General features: G+C 40.3%; 3 protein-coding genes across 5 annotated transcripts in view; all 3 read left to right on the top strand.

Annotated features, from left to right (window-relative positions):
- LOC124132486 (tripartite motif-containing protein 2-like) overlaps positions 1 to 16182 on the top strand; it is a 77253-nt gene that overhangs the window by 47087 nt on the left and 13984 nt on the right. The gene's annotated exons all lie outside the window — the stretch shown is intronic.
- LOC124132465 (alpha-(1,3)-fucosyltransferase 10-like) lies at positions 2942 to 6207 on the top strand. The gene is made up of 3 exons (XM_048392955.1): positions 2942 to 3452; positions 4441 to 4621; positions 5518 to 6207. Exons 1-3 carry the CDS (start codon positions 3031 to 3033, stop codon positions 6040 to 6042), a joined length of 1128 nt encoding a protein of 375 aa, XP_048248912.1. The 5' UTR covers positions 2942 to 3030; the 3' UTR covers positions 6043 to 6207.
- On the top strand, positions 7819 to 15388 carry LOC125378015. 3 transcript variants are annotated; one of them, XM_048392594.1, is made up of 4 exons: positions 7819 to 7849; positions 10825 to 10984; positions 11909 to 12206; positions 13043 to 15388. In XM_048392594.1, exons 2-4 carry the CDS (start codon positions 10922 to 10924, stop codon positions 14668 to 14670), a joined length of 1989 nt encoding a protein of 662 aa, XP_048248551.1. In that variant the 5' UTR covers positions 7819 to 7849; positions 10825 to 10921; the 3' UTR covers positions 14671 to 15388. The 3 variants fall into 3 exon arrangements, with proteins under 3 accessions (XP_048248551.1, XP_048248552.1, XP_048248553.1); XM_048392595.1 differs by lacking the exon at positions 7819 to 7849 and adding an exon at positions 8044 to 8066; XM_048392596.1 differs by lacking the exon at positions 7819 to 7849 and adding an exon at positions 8052 to 8066 and having other exon boundaries at positions 10825 to 10951.

Here is a 16182-nt window from a genome sequence, read left to right as displayed (position 1 = left end):
CGAAATACATTAAGCCCCTCAAAAGATCGACTCTTGACATGTCTGCCCTTTCGTACTCAAACAGACGAGGAAATCTTAACTGTATGTGTGCAGTGCAGTTGATTCTGTTATGCGATTTTGGTCATACTTTGTCAGTTATTGACAGTTATTTCCATACGTCTCGTACAAGGCTGAACCCAGTGATACGGGTGACTGCACATATGCTTGAGTAGACTCGCCTGGCCGGGTAACGCAACCAATATCAGGACGTTAGCGTGTGTATGAAGTATAATCTCCAGAGACGCGACATGCAACCGAGACGGGACACATCTGCGCGCATTGAGAATGTGTTTTGAATAGGAAATGCTGATAAACATGTACCTGTGCCATTGATCGAGACGGGGTGATTGCTCTGTCAAAGTTATTCTTCCAGGTTGGTCAAGTTATTTCTGGTATACATGGATCCTTGATACAACAGGATATTGATCATGTATGAAGACAGTGATGTGTAATTTATGTACAGTTTCATATTAACATAGCTATGGTATGGCTATTTTGTTTTAAGGATGACTGGTGATTCGGTTAGACGTCACCCTACTCATACTCTTCAATACCCCAAGACCATTTGCTATACACAATGGTATAGTGTTCACTTGACATGTGCAGTGTGATTGTAAAAGATGCGTTGTGAAAAAATGTGTCTTCAAGCTTTGGTATTTTGACACCATGATATTGTGATATTGTTGTATGTTTCAGATAAAATCTCTCTTTCGGTGTTGATTTGGACTTGTTACACAGCGGGTGATGGTACGTTTGGTCACTATTTCTTTACCTAACACATTGAGGCTGTAATGTGGCTAATAATTATCTTTTAAATATTTTCACGGATATAATAGATGTAAATAATAATATCCAATGCTCTTCCATCATTTGACTTGTTCCAAATGTTCTCGTGTATTTCAAGTGAACAACTGACGTGCCTTTGCATGTGTTTGTGACGGGTGCCACCGGTGGGGCAGGATACGCTCACCTTTTTACGAGCACATGGTGTCATCACTATTTGATAGTGATTATTAAACACATGATCATCATATAGTGGAATTGTAAACGAATCTGCTTTCAGGATAGATTTCTTGTTAATATGGAAACGGTTTTGTCGCTGTAGTATAATTGATATGTACTGTGAACTTAGTAGGTCATGAAAACATGAGACAAGGAAGGATGTCAGAACATTTACGAAAACAACATACCGTATTCGACGCTAGAATAAGCGCCCACATTTGCTAATATATTGAATAGCTAGTGAACAATCCTTATTTGCACCCCTTCCGATTGATCAATGTTCACAAGACTTATCTATTCGTGTATAATACGCACCCGTGTGTTATATGCACCCTTAATTATGGGTAATTAAATTATTGAAAAAAATCTGTCGTGTATAATCCGCACAGACTATTCTTTTGTATCATTTCATGCTGTTAGCATAAACCACGGAATTTACGATTTTTCAAGTGTTTTTTGTTCTCACGAAAATTATATTCTAATAAGGGCCACCTATTTCTAATTTGGAGAGCGCCCTGGGCGCTTAGTACGTCGAATACGGTAAAACATCTTTCTTTCATCAGTTGCGTTGTGTGGGTCATGTGTTGGGGTCAGCATGTTTCAGTTACCTGGAGTCATGGGACTTTATACATGTTAACGAACCAAGCCATATTGCAACTGTATCCCTGTATCTTCAGTCATCGAAGGGGCGGTCGGGTAGCCTAGTGGTTAAAGCGTTCGCTCGTCACGCCGAAGACCCGGGTTCGATTCCCGACATGGGTACAATGTGTGAAGCCCATTTCTGATGTCCCCCCGCCGTGATATTGCTGGAATATTGCTAAAAGCGGCGTAAAACCAAACTCACTCACTCAGTCATCGAATCTGGATGGGACTGGTTCTGTATGTTATGGTGAGTGAATGGCACTCATCTCTACAGACATGGCAACCTTCCATGCCATGATGTAGAACATGGTCTCCATGTTGATTCCGGGGTAGAATTGGTTCTCAGGATACTTCGATTTTCGTACGAATCGACATGGATCGAAACCTGTCGTTCATCGGGGCTCATGCTTTAAATGCAAGGTTTGTTTGGTCCAGACTTGAATATTGACAGTCTGCCATGACCGTCACCTGAGAAACGTGGTCCCACCGACTGACCGACCCACCCACCCAACGATCCACCCTCCCTTCTACCGACCCACACACACTTCCAGCGAGCCATCCACCGACCCTTCAAACGACCCTTCCACCGTCCCACCCACCTTCCCACCCACCGAGGGAGAGGTTGGAGTGAGCTATGTTTACATTTTCACTGTGAAGGGCAAGTCGTCAGCTATGGGTTGGATGAGAGTCACGCCACCCTGCCAGTCTTGACTTGGTGGGAGTCGATAGGCAAATATCCCGATTATGTCATCTCCTGTGTCCAGGAACAAGACACGACTGCAGCATCAGGAAGTCATGGTGAGTAACCATGACAACATATACACGGTAAATGTTTGCGATAATTTTGGATGTGACGGCTACTGAGTGACGCTTCCATTGCAATTTACCTGCTCTATGTGTTACTGAAATTGTGTCACCGTCATATTAAGCTTTACCAGTACAAACGGTCGATCATGTCAACTATGTGTGTAGGCATGTTTGCGAAAGAAACTACCCAAAAGTATCTACCTACATGGAGCGTCATGATTTCAGTGTTCTTACAACCGACCATTATCGCGATATATTATGTAGGTTATAGGGGATTAGACTGACATGAACTTTAGAGAAAAGTCTCGCTTCAGTAAGTTTGCCGATGCCTGTCACATAATAGTTTTATTTCATTCGTGTTCACCGCAACATTAAAAACTTCGTCACAACAGCCTCTTCTTTCAAAGCGAAAAACGCACGACAACCTTGGCGTCAAATGGCCACACTACGCACACTCGTCCGTGACGCCTTCAGAACATAGACAGTCAGAAGTTGTACCTTTTGCCAGAGGGACTATCAATCTTCCATTTATATTTTCAGATGTACATATTTTACGGCTCATTCTTTCTGTCGAGTGGTCTTCCTTCCCCAAGGAAGGATGGCGATATTTGGGCATTGATCCACGAAGAGTCGCCCATGAACAAAGATTGGCTGTTTTCATTCAGGAGCACTATGGAGCTGTTCAACTACACATCGACTTTCAAGAGGGGTTCTGACTACCCGCTCACCACCCACTGGCTGACAAACAAAGAGACACTGCTCAGTAAAGAATATTTATTCCCCACAGACAGAAAGAACGTGATGAGGACAGATGGTGGCCTAGCTCCAATTATATTTGTCCACAGCGACTGCAACACACCATCCAACAGGGAGCAGTACGTCACGACGTTGCAGAACTATGTCGATGTAGATTCCTACGGCCCTTGTCTCCACAACAAGGACTTGAAGACACAGAAGAGTGAGTCTACCTGAACCATATGCAGTCAAACATACACACACACACAGACACACAGACAGACATACACGAATACAGACACACACACAGACATACAGACAGACATACACGAATACAGACACACACATATACACACTGATACAGTCAAACATACACACACAGACATACAGACAGACATACACGAATACAGACACACACACATACAGACACACACACATACAGACAGACATACACGAATACAGACACACACATACAGACACACACACAGACATACAGACAGACATACACGAATACAGACACACAGACACAGACACACACATATACACTGATAAAGTCACAAATACAGACACTCACATACACAATCATACACATTCATACACATACACACATAAAGATACACACACAGACATACACGCATAAAGACACACGCACATACATGCAGACATGCACACACACATACACAGGGAATATGCCCATTTAACGAATATTATCAACCCAACACACATACACACACACATACACACACACATAAACACACACACACACACACATACACACGCACACGCACACGCACACACGCACGAACATGCACACACACACACACACACACACACACACACGCGCGCGCGCACACACACACATGCACACAAACACACACACACATATACACACACACGCGCACACATTATGTATCCCGAGCCTGTTTTCACTTAGTCATATATGTATTTTGGAGGCAAATGGAACCCATCGTTTAGGCCATGGCATACATGTAACTGGGCTCGTTATCATTTCAACACAATGTTAATTTGTTATCATAATATATAGCATGGTCAGTACAGCTCATAATCTTTTACCACATTTCCGACCTACATGCACTCACTGTTATCAAAATGTAGACTGGGCAAGTCTATCTATTTTGTTAGAAAGATACAGTGTGGAATGAACAGCACTTTGCAACTATTAAACTGTAACCATTCTTTTTCTGTTGCATATAGATTCAAGAAACTCGACGGTATAGCAGGATACATGAAGCCAGACTTTTTGAGACTTGTCGCCCGCTACAAGTTTGCCATAGCTTTTGAGAACGCCATTTGTGACGACTACATCACAGAGAAGTTGTGGCGCCCTCTACAGGTGGGAACTGTCCCTATTGTGCTCGGCTCGCCGACAATCAGGGTGAGATGACTTTTGTGTGTGGACACATTTCGGTGAGAGTATATGTTCTTTTACTTGGACCACGAGACAAAAAGATGGGCGAGATGTCTTTTTTGTGTGGTGGCATTTTCGTTAGGGTATATAAGTATATATTTTCTGAGGCTGTACCCAAGACACACAAAGTCGTAAGTCGTAGATGTAAAGGCATAATCATAATTACATTTTCTAAACAACTTCGATACAATAAACGACTACGATAGGGCAGAGGGTAAGCTTTGGTCTTAAGTATAGTTATCGTCTCGTGTAACGGATGAATGGAAACGTTTTGCAGTAAGCTATTCAACTTAGCGTTAGACAAGACTAACGGAGTAGCTGGTCATCCATGTACAGGTGGAGGGTTCGACAGCGAAGAAAGATTTTTCCTGAACCATTGTTATCATCATGATTATTTTTCAACCACAATCTAAGAATCACGGGTTCTACGTTTGACGCATGTATGCCTAAATGTTCATTTAACCTTCGAGGACACATCCAGACACAATAATACAGTAACTTAATATATGATTTGAAACTGTGAACCCCCATTGTGATCTGTTTCTATTATCTGAAGAGCTGAATGAGAAAAACTAAAGAAGAAAGATAAACTAACGAATAAAGAATGAATGTTAAAGTGCGACTGTGCCGATAAATCATTTCTGTTTTATGGTCATGTTATAAATGTGTACTGTGGCATTAAAGGCGTGAAAGGACTTTGAGAATATATTTGTCATGAATTGAAAAAACATGTAGTCGACTAGAATGTTAGCTCTCAGCCTCGGAAAGAATAGTAATTATTATACATCTTTTTTTCTGATTGTAGTTTTTTCTATTCAAATAAATGCAATTTAAAATCAGCTCTACTTAAAACGTACTTTCAGGACTTTTTACCATCCACCAAATCAGCGATTCTGGTCGAAGACTTTGACACTATTCAAGACTTGGCTGCGTTCATCAAGCAGCTTGATCGGAACGACGAACAGTATGAGTCATACCTCCAATTCAAACACACGGACATTTCAAATCCAACGCTGAAGTCAGAACTCGTGCGGGTATCACCAGGGGAGTATGCAGGTGGACGTTTTGGGAAGGCTGCTTCAGGATATGAGTGTTTCCTCTGTGACAAACTTCACAACGCGCTTAATGCAACTAAAGCCGGGAAGCCTGTCGCGAAAGCACAGGCAAATCTGAACCATTTTGGATGTCCTTTACCTGCACAGAAATTTGACGAAAACGGCCAAATCGTCCCCGACCATCGCCGAAAGCATGAGTTGGCATTCTACCATATGAACGCGCAGGTGTTCCGCCAGTTCTATGACAGGGCTGAGAACATCACGTCTCACGATCTGTACACAGCCACAAAACAACGATTGAGAAAGGTGCAGGCGAAACAGGAAGACTTGTAAAGCAGGTTTTACTAGGATAAAAAGTAACTTATGGAGTTTACTTGAATCTGTATTTTAAAACCCAAAACCCGCCTGCATCCATTAACCAATATATTGTATCTGACGTGATAGATGTTTATTACTTATCCCTTACTTACTATTGCAAACTTTATCCCACGAGGAGTGCGAGTGATCAGCTAAATATGGGCAGACATTCATTTTCTGAGTTGTTTGAAAATAAATATGCTTCAGATTTTAGTTGCGATTGTTATTAATTTCAAACCGTGTTTACATGTTCATCAAAAGTTGAAATCTCATGCAAAACAACTAAACAGGTGTTTGCATTACGTGCCAAAATGCAAGCAAACCCACCCCAACCTTATCTTTAATGTCTCTAACGTATTCGCCACCAGCAACAATATATCCATATATATTAGATGACAGCTGACCTCACCAATATCTGTGTTCATCTTTCAGCCCTAACGTTGTCTTGTGCAGGACAACTTTAAAGGACAACAACACTCCAATGTTGAAAGTATTAAAAAAAGGATGGCTTTTTCTTCACAGATTCAGAGTTTCCATATAATGGACTATAATCTTGACTTGTTTGACTTGCTTATTGGAATCCGGTGAGTAAGTGAGTTTAAATTTAACGTCGCATCAGAAAGTTGAGGTATTGTTGCCCTTTTAAAGTCAGAAAGTCACATTCTTAAAGCTTCATTTATAACAAAGGGTCTATAACATATGTTATAAGAGTGTGTTTGAGAAAACAAATTATGACAGTGTATTAATCCTGCACAAGAGACTCACTGTATATGTTGTCGAAAACGAACTCATGATAATCAAGACGGGTTAAGGAATTGACGACTTGTAAAACTAAGAGCCAAAATAGTTCGAATGACTTATTTACGTGTTTACTATGTTTATAAACAAATTTGAAACCTCACATCATGGTCAGCCTTCGACGGGCTTCGTCTATCAGGAAACAGGCCTTGCTGATGTTTCAGGATATAAACACATACAATGTATTTTCTCATGCTAAAGTAAACAGTGAAAATATATAACTTGGAACTCCTCATTCAATTTCCACTTTATGCTTGTTACAGTCACAATTCCCGGATTATAATTTCTCGTGAACGTGATTCTTTAACGTAGACGTAGACACTTCGTGATGCACAGATTGTTGACGATTAGCATTGCAGGCACATCTCAGAGATGTCCATACTGATATTAAAGTGTAGCGAATGTAGTTCGCTGTGGACGTGAACTTGGCAGCGTTGTGGACAAGGTGAAGGTTATTCAGTTATTCGGGATATAGCCCGTATGACAAGTATTTCTCTGTTTGCTTTGATATCTTTAAATATTATGTGAAACATTACTGAAATAAGATCAATTGAATTTTAATACGATTTTAATTCGACGAAGGCCAGTAACATATCAGCGAAAGGTATCTCTGCATGAGACGCGAAGTAACACAGTGAAAGTGAACAGCATATATCCTTGCCTACCCCAGAAACGTACCCGACGCATTTTCGTTTTTAAATCTACGAAAGGACGTTTAACCTTACTGCAACATTTTATACAATTTGTCCAAAAAACCCATAAGTATCTCCCTCCCTTACCCACAGTGTTGATCCAACGTACCAGGTTAACGTTACCATAAGACTCAGTTGAAAGATTTATGTCATGCAAGGAGGAGCATAAACAAGTTTATCTCATAGATAACATTAGTACTCTGAGTTATACAAGTAGATCACATGGTTGGGCGTATACTGATCTTGTGACTGGAGAGATATCATAACAACACAGGACAGGGGACAACTTAGAGGTAGGTTTGGTGTTGGCACGTGACATAACATGGAATAATTCCGTTATATATAAATCCTTCCCTTACACATTATTAATAGACATTTGTTAATATTTAAGATTGGTCGATGTTTCGCTAGCACCGCCAAAGTATATATTTTGGGGGGTAAATGATTTAGGAAGAGATAAGACATTAAATATATATTTTATTATTTATAGCCAACCGGAGATCAAGAAGTGTAAGTAATTTTCTAACGGGTCGACCCGCAGCCCTCAGTGGAGACATACAGACCAACTGTTTCTATACTATGAAGGGATGGCGCGATACGGTAACCGCCGCTAGATAGTTGTAGAGAGTGAACTCTGGTCCTACTGTGTACACAGAACTGCGACTGTACGTTCGCTGTTGATAGGCTCTTGACATTACAATACTCATAGGAGAACTGGCAAGGTAATTGCAAGTGTCTTTTGAAAACATTTGTTATCGTAGCTCTTGCCGTTGGAAACACCCATTTCATGACCAGACCCTGATACTCGTATCTTCCTTTGTTGTATTTCATATATGAACAGTTTTTATCAAAATCGCATAAAGCTGCAGTAATGGTGCATTATCTTCTTTTCAAACACACCAGTGTATGTACTGCCTTCATACAAGAACCTGTCAGTTCAACGCAATCTGTCATGCCAGCATTGGATGCTGTAACAATTATGCAAAATATTTTCACAAAAATGACCTCGCATTAACAATTCCTGTATAAGAAGTAATGTTGATTTGTACCAGTATATAATGGCATGTATAGCTAACACATGCATATATGTGTTCCCCATGAAGATCCGGGTTAGAATGGGTCTTCGGCAATCAATGCTTGTCGTATTGTGTCATGTCATCATGTCCTAATTACCTAGATCGATGCTCAGGATGTCAGTCACAACCTTGTTTGGTCCAGACGCGATAATGTACAGATCGCCGTCATATAACTGGAATAGTTCCGAGTGCGGCGTTCAACAACAAACACAACAAAACGCTTGTAGAGGATAATACATGAGTGTGTTTCCGTATCATAAATATCAAAATTTATAGAATAAAAGTTGAATTGTTCGACCCTGTAACGAGCATACAACACACCGTGTATTCCTCATATTTGATATTTACAATTCGGAATCACACGAGGGTAATCCTTTTACCCTGACATGTCATTTTTACAATAATCTCGATCAATGATGTTCAATTTTTCAACCTGATCTCACTCAGCTTCAGAAACCGTGTATGAATATAGTGATTGAGTGAAGTGTCCCATTTATCATACGGTGATTTACAGCCATGTTTGTCGATATGATTATCCATATATCGGGAAGAAACTTTCGTCTATAGGTTACAGATGAAGCAGATATTGAATCGATGTAATGAGATTAAAAGTTGTACCTGCTCGCTGACCATTCGCACGTTAATGGGATCATTATACCAAATATGACATGACACAGGACACAGCTGGCAACCACATGCACAAAACTGTCATAGGCCACAGCATCACTATCTCTCCAGATATAAACTGGTGACACAGTGCAGGCCTCGTAATCTCAGGTAAGGCTAGTTGCTTGATGCATATCATCGTATCCCAATGACGTGGGTCGATGCTCATTATGTCAATAACTGGATTGTCTGGTACAGACTCGATTGTTTACAGGCCGCCGTCATATAGTTGGAATATTGCTGAATGCAGCGAATGCAGGGATAATTAAGACAAATGTTTGAATGCTTTTACAATCCTTATTTGGTTGATATAAGAATTCATGTTGCCAACTAAAACAAACAATTAATTTTAGCTAGCTTCTCAGCTGTTTCGTTTCATGTTTCTTCCAGTCTCACACATATATAAATGAGCGTTCAGTTGTTTTTATGTAGGGTCATAGGAGATATTGAAGTAGTATATCATTATTCAACAAATACAGCATAAATCCATAGTTATATTTATCAACACGTTTTAAAGCACAGCTGTCCATCGAAGAGTGACCCTTCAGCATGACAATGCAACTCAACATCTGTTTTGATCAATGAGACGTCCCCATTGGGTTACATTCTTCACTCACAGACTCAAGTGTAAATTTGTATTTGTAAACGCAGCCTACCGTGAGATAAATACTCATTCAGCCAGCATATACCTACTCATGGAGATGACACTATCTCAATAGATATATGGAAATGAACACCGTCCTGTAGAAGTAAATAGGGATATTCCTTCATCGCACAGATCCTAACTCGATCAGGGCCATGTATCATTACATCAATAAGTCATGAAGGAATAGTAAAACACGTAAATACATGCGTTAAATCTCGTGTATTGAAATCAGTAAATGCTATCATGCTAATAGTGTCAGAGGCTAAACATCAGTAATCATACGTACTGAGGGAAACAAGTAAGACATTACCTGTAGGGTATCGCACGTGCCACATATGCAGGTTTTGTGTTCAAGTAAAACGAAACAAGAGATTATTCAGCATGCAGTGAACATATATGATACTAACATTACACTCCGTGACTTCGATTAGTGATCTGAAGCTTCTGACCACAACAGTATACATGGCTTTTTTAATTTATTTTTTATAACATGCGGAGGCCCCAGGAATCCTGCTGGTGTAAGAGTGGTATAACACCTACACCTGTTTCTCGAGCTTAAGCTGTTTACATGACGGAGTGTTGATCTGCCCGTTAACATTACTTAGAAATACTGGTCAGATTTATATTTACGTTTCATGTTAGAAAGAGTTAATTTATCTGTGGTATATTTTTTATCTAAAAGATTTGTGGCATGTGAATCACCACAACTGGTATATAGCTGCTTGCCCAAACTCTCCCTCACGCATGCAACCTTTTATTTCTTGTGCTGACATAAACGTCAAACGAGTGTGTATAACATCCTAGGATATAACAAAAATACTGTTTAGAGTGTGTACTGTCAGTTTATATTGACATGTCCCGATCTCTCACGTTGTTATAGGAATCATCCTGAATTCGACCCAGGAACCTACGTTGTCATCAGTTTTGATCTCTCATGAATCACCACTAGTCGAGATTTCGTAGTTGCCTTCCTTAGTATGTCATGCGGAAGGGACAGGTTGGCACAGGTGTGTACCATGGCGGGATTTCGTTATTTCAAGGTAATAAAAAAATGTAAAGCATATTGATGTATATTTCTTTTATTGTTATGGGTTTTACAAATGTTTGACATTCAGGTTAACAAAGTCATTCGTCGACGTGTAAAAATGACACAATAGAGATATGTTGACTTGGTCCTGAATACTAACGTTCACAGTTACCTCCCTTGTATTGTGACTGTGAGGGGGGCGTGTCTACAACCAGAAAAGCAAGGCTTGGTTGGTGTTGACGGAGGTGGATTAAAGGTCATAAATACAGGACCCTATTGGTAGTTGTTTTAAAGTTAGCTTTTAATATAAAAACAAATGCGCATTTGAATCAATGACGTTTGAGTTTACTGCCTCATCTACATGAGAGAAGTTGACATCAAATCTCATCTCACATGATCACAATACATTCATATATTCAGTTTCGGTTCAACTATTCTAGGTAAATCCTCTTTTGTGTGGAAACAATGATCGAGCCTGTTCTTATGACAGAATTCATGAAAACTATAATGTAGGAACATATTTTATTGAAACAATAGTATAAACAAATACATAGGCACGCGCTTCTGAAACACCTTGTTTGACATGAAGTCAAGATATGTAGAATCTGTTATTCCTGTAACACTATGGAAGGATCGATGTGGTTATTTTTGTGACAAGAAATTATATGTAAACGACTCAATCATGGATTTACAGAGGCGTTACAGCAAACTTAGTGGTGCACACAAGTTAATGATGAAGTAAGTTTGGTGTAATGCCGCTAAATGCAGTATTTCAGTTATATCATCGTGTGTCAGCTTGATATGGAAGGTTAGCCCGAAGTCGTAGTCTAGAAATGTTATTGTCTCAAACTAAACACATGTAACGCCATTTCAAAGACGGAACATCTTCAGCTGAAATTATTTCTTGGAAAAGTGAGCAGTTATTTATGTTTTACAGATGGCGACGGCACGATCTAAGAAAGTTAAAGAATTCCTCACCTGTGTGATCTGCCAGGAACTGTACACAGATCCCTGTACACTGAGGTGTGATCACACATTCTGCAGGAAATGTGTCACAGGATACATCCAAACCAGACCAGATGCTGTACAATCCAAGACGATCCCCTGTCCCTGCTGTCGACAAGATACAAAGGTCCCCCACCCAAGCAGGCCCGTGGCAGAGTGGGCCACCCAGATCAAACCCAGCATCATTATACAGGGGCTGATTGACACTCAAGCTGAGGTTGTCAAAACAGGTAATGGTTTATTATATTATGAATTACACATTCATTTCACAAACTGAAACCTAGTAATAAGAATTATGTTTGTAATGAAGGCATGTTAAGGGGTACTCATTATTTGTTTAAACATGCAGTATAATTACAGTACTGCTGTTAACAGTATGTTAAATGATACCAACTGACTCCACTAAACGACTCCAGAAAAAATACATTTGTTATAAACATGACTTAACTGTAATCACGGCACAGAAATATTTACAATATATGTTGACGTCAGGACAATGTTCCAGCGATATCACTGCGGGGGACTGCTGATTATTATCGGTTTACATGATGCTAATATAATCAGATCATCCATAAAGCACTTGAAAATATTAGTATCTGAAAACATCTACAAATGGCAGTTTTAGGTTGATAATAGTGAGTGAGTGAGTACGTATTTTTGCCGCCTTCAGCAATGTTCCAGCGATATCACTGTGGCTTCACACATTATACTCATGTGGGGAATCAAACCTGGCTAACACTTAAACCACAAGGCTTCCCCACGGCCCCTGATAATAGTGATCAGAAGTGTACACTTATAAGTGTAATTGTACCTGTTGAAACTACATGTACATAACTGGGTGAATGAGTTCAGTTGTACGCCACTGCTAATCATGCCAATGCAGGGCTTCACACATCAAACCCTTGGGCGTGACGAGCGAACACTTTATCTCCAAGCCTACACCCACCGCCCTATTCGTGCATTGAAAATAGGTGAGAGGGGGTGATTTTACCTGGATTCTCAATCTTCTAATTTATATAAATATTCTCCTGATATGTCAAATAACTATAGACATGTCCACTTACAGGTTCCGCTTCATGTTGCTCAGTGTGTGAGAAGTTAGGGGAGACAACTCCGGGAGCCTCATGGTGTTCTGAGTGTCAAGTGTCCCTCTGCAAAAGATGTGTCAAGATACATCGTGCAAGTCCAGCATCACATGACCATGAAACATGTGACCTTTCAGGGGAGGTCAAGGTGAAAAGGAGACGCAAGGTCATGTGCAGGGAACACAAGGATGAGGTTATAAAGCTTGTGTGTAAAGACTGCCACAAAGCTGTGTGTCAGACATGTTGTGTTGTTTACCATAGGAAATGTGAGTCTGTCGTTACCATTCAGTCAATGTTGCCAAACCTGAAATACCATTTAAGAAGGCATGCTAAACAGTTATCAAAGAAAACACATAGAAAAGAAAAAATTGTTAAGAAAACAGACAAGAAAATTAGCGGAATTGAGAAAAACAAAATAGCAGTAGAAAATCACATTAAATCTGCTGTTGAGAGAGCCATAGCCAACATCAAGCAAAAAGAAAAACAGTTGATGAATGAATTCAAGGATATTACAGACAAACAAACCAAGCAACTTAAAGCAGATGTTAAACTTGAAGAGATTGAGATGCAGATGTACAAACAACATTGTGAGTTCATTGACCAGGCCTTGGTATCGGAATGTGAGATGGACCTGTATGACGCGTATCAGACTTGGGATTCGGGGGCTGTAGAGTTGGGGGATGTCAGGGACACAGACACAGCAGACACACGGAGAATAGAAGACATCAGGTTTACACCCGACACTGACAACGTCCAGCACATCCTAGATGACCTACAGTTGGGGAAGATTGACGTCACATACCAGGATCAGGGACCATGTCTGACGTCTCCAGTGCTGGTTGACGTGATAGATGGGAGAATGGCGGTTGATGAGGTGGAGCCTTATATACGTGACATCACAGTCCTGGTTGTAGGTGGTATACAGACATGTGTTGTCAGTGACTTAAATAACAAGTGTGTGAAATCCTTCTACACTAGAAACAACGTGACATGCCACAGGAAACTTCCCCTGGACGACTCTCCATGGGGTGTGACACAGTTGAAGGAAAACCTGGTGATGGTTGCTGTCCCTGAATCCAGTCAGATTGTAACAGTAGCAGTAACCCCTGACCTTGTGCTGCTCTCAACCATCACAACAAGCAAGTGGTACGTCAGTCTCGCTGTTCTGAATCCTTCATCTCTAGCAGCAGGTACTTGGGACTGTGTTGATATCCTGGACATGGGGGGACACGTGCTGAGGTCAGTTACTACACACAACAATGAGACACTGTTTCCCTCCCCCTGGTACATGTGTGTCAATAACAAGGGCAAAATACTCGTGTCTGACAGGGGTGAGCAGTCTGTGACTTGTGTGACGTCAGAGGGGGATGTTGTGTGGAGATACGCCCCTACCGGAGACAGAACACTCATCCCTTGTGGTATCTCAACTACTCCAACAGGAGACATCCTGGTTGCAGACAGGAACAAGGTGATACGGCTGACAGAGACAGGGGATTATGTCACAGATCATCAGGGCATTTGCTTTGATCCACTGGGATTGTATGTAGATAGACATGACACACTGTATGTTTGTGGTGAAGGTCAGACACACGAAGTCAGCTTCATGTAGTCACACCAACCACTGCATGCTTTTAATCATCACTATCGCTGGTGTTAAATTCACTATAACAACTCAAAATGGACTCTTCCGATTGGGGTGTGAATGATCATATCATATCATGTCCACATTATTACACATCACATTATGTGTTTTGCAACCTGGTTCTCTTTATTAAATTGCCTCCGTGTTCTCGTAAGTACGGTGTCGACCGGGAAGGCGAAAAGCCCGTGGTTTGATCCCAATCTGCTCAAGAGATACCAATACTTCACTCTATTCTTAGTAGATATGATATGGTTTACTTGTTATTGAAGTGCTCACATGACTTTTTGGACCTGTGGATGGTCACTTGATATATTGTTCAATGACACTAATGAGTTCCCAACTCTTGAGACCATCAGTGGGTTCCCGGATCGGGTTGATTACCCGGGCTGTAGATTTGGACTCGTCCCAGCTCCAGTCAGTATCATGTTAGGTACATGGTCCATTGCACCGTGGTCATAGAATGTTTTTTTACTTTACTAGATAGAAGATAGGGTGTTCCATATAGGATGTTTGTGATGTAATGAAGTTTGTTTTGTTGAACGTTATGGTGAGCCACTTAATAACAAATAGCTCCTGAATTATACTTGTACAGAGGAACACTTCAACAATTGTGTAATTGTGTCCATATCAATAGTGATTATAATAGTGTGGTATGTATAATTCATTTCGTTGTTCAATTGTCAAATATAAACTGTAAGTGATTCCATGTTAATGTTTGACTAAAAATGAAATTATTTTTGTGCGTCAGCTCCATAATCAGAGATCATAAAATAGATTTAGTTTACTCTGCATAAACTGAACAAATATTAGGCCACGCACACCCTCGGATTTGTTTCATGACTGGCTTATAATAGAGTTGGTAGATTTTGTGTTGCACTATTGCGCTGTACAGTGTCATATTTTGAATCGTCTGCTCTTTGTTTGTGTTAATGTCTTTATGAAGTTGTTATTGTTGACTTGTAAAATATATTTATGTGCTTCGAGGGGTATGCACACTTTGCGTTTTATACGAAGATTCTAAATAACAAGTGAACGCATGGTATGCACACAATTTTTTTTAGATTTATACCTCCATAAACACAATACATATTGAAGTTAATTCTTAAATAGATAAATTGCAAGTGAGTCCGTTGCATTAGATTGGTTAACCTAAAATATTGATATCTTTTACTTATTTGTACCGCACACATAATCATTTGATCGTTTTATATAGCATTTACACCCAGCAAGAGCAGAATGTATTTTTCACAAATAAAAAACGTGACTCAACCATACCATTGTCTGTCATGTACTTACACGTCCATACACGCAAAAATATTGAAGTCAATTCTTAATCCATAACTGGATTCCAAAGGAGGTATCGCTGCATTGAAGTTGCGTCACAATGTTTTGCAGACCAGTGTGATATCATCGGTTACCATGACGCCACGATCAACTGACATACCTTTTCTCTCTGCCACTGAAGCTGGTCAGCTGTAC

This window comes from Haliotis rufescens, unplaced genomic scaffold, assembly GCF_023055435.1.
Source record: "Haliotis rufescens isolate VD_foot unplaced genomic scaffold, xgHalRufe1.0.p SCAF_11, whole genome shotgun sequence".
Taxonomy (NCBI): domain Eukaryota; kingdom Metazoa; phylum Mollusca; class Gastropoda; order Lepetellida; family Haliotidae; genus Haliotis; species Haliotis rufescens.
Note: the sequence above shows the minus strand (reverse complement) of the source record. Positions and strands in the feature narration are given on the sequence as shown.

Excerpts from the sequence above, each read along its gene's own strand:
- LOC124132465 (XM_048392955.1), top strand. The coding sequence starts at position 3,031 with ATGTACATATTTTACGGCTCATTCTTTCTGTCGAGTGGTCTTCCTTCC. Across the intron at positions 3,453-4,440 it reads TTGAAGACACAGAAGAGTGA|ATTCAAGAAACTCGACGGTA; the intron begins GTCTACCTGAAC and ends TGTTGCATATAG. Across the intron at positions 4,622-5,517 it reads TCGGCTCGCCGACAATCAGG|GACTTTTTACCATCCACCAA; the intron begins GTGAGATGACTT and ends ACGTACTTTCAG.
- LOC125378015 (XM_048392594.1), top strand. The coding sequence starts at position 10,922 with ATGTCATGCGGAAGGGACAGGTTGGCACAGGTGTGTACCATGGCGGGA. Across the intron at positions 10,985-11,908 it reads CGGGATTTCGTTATTTCAAG|ATGGCGACGGCACGATCTAA; the intron begins GTAATAAAAAAA and ends TATGTTTTACAG. Across the intron at positions 12,207-13,042 it reads AGCTGAGGTTGTCAAAACAG|GTTCCGCTTCATGTTGCTCA; the intron begins GTAATGGTTTAT and ends GTCCACTTACAG.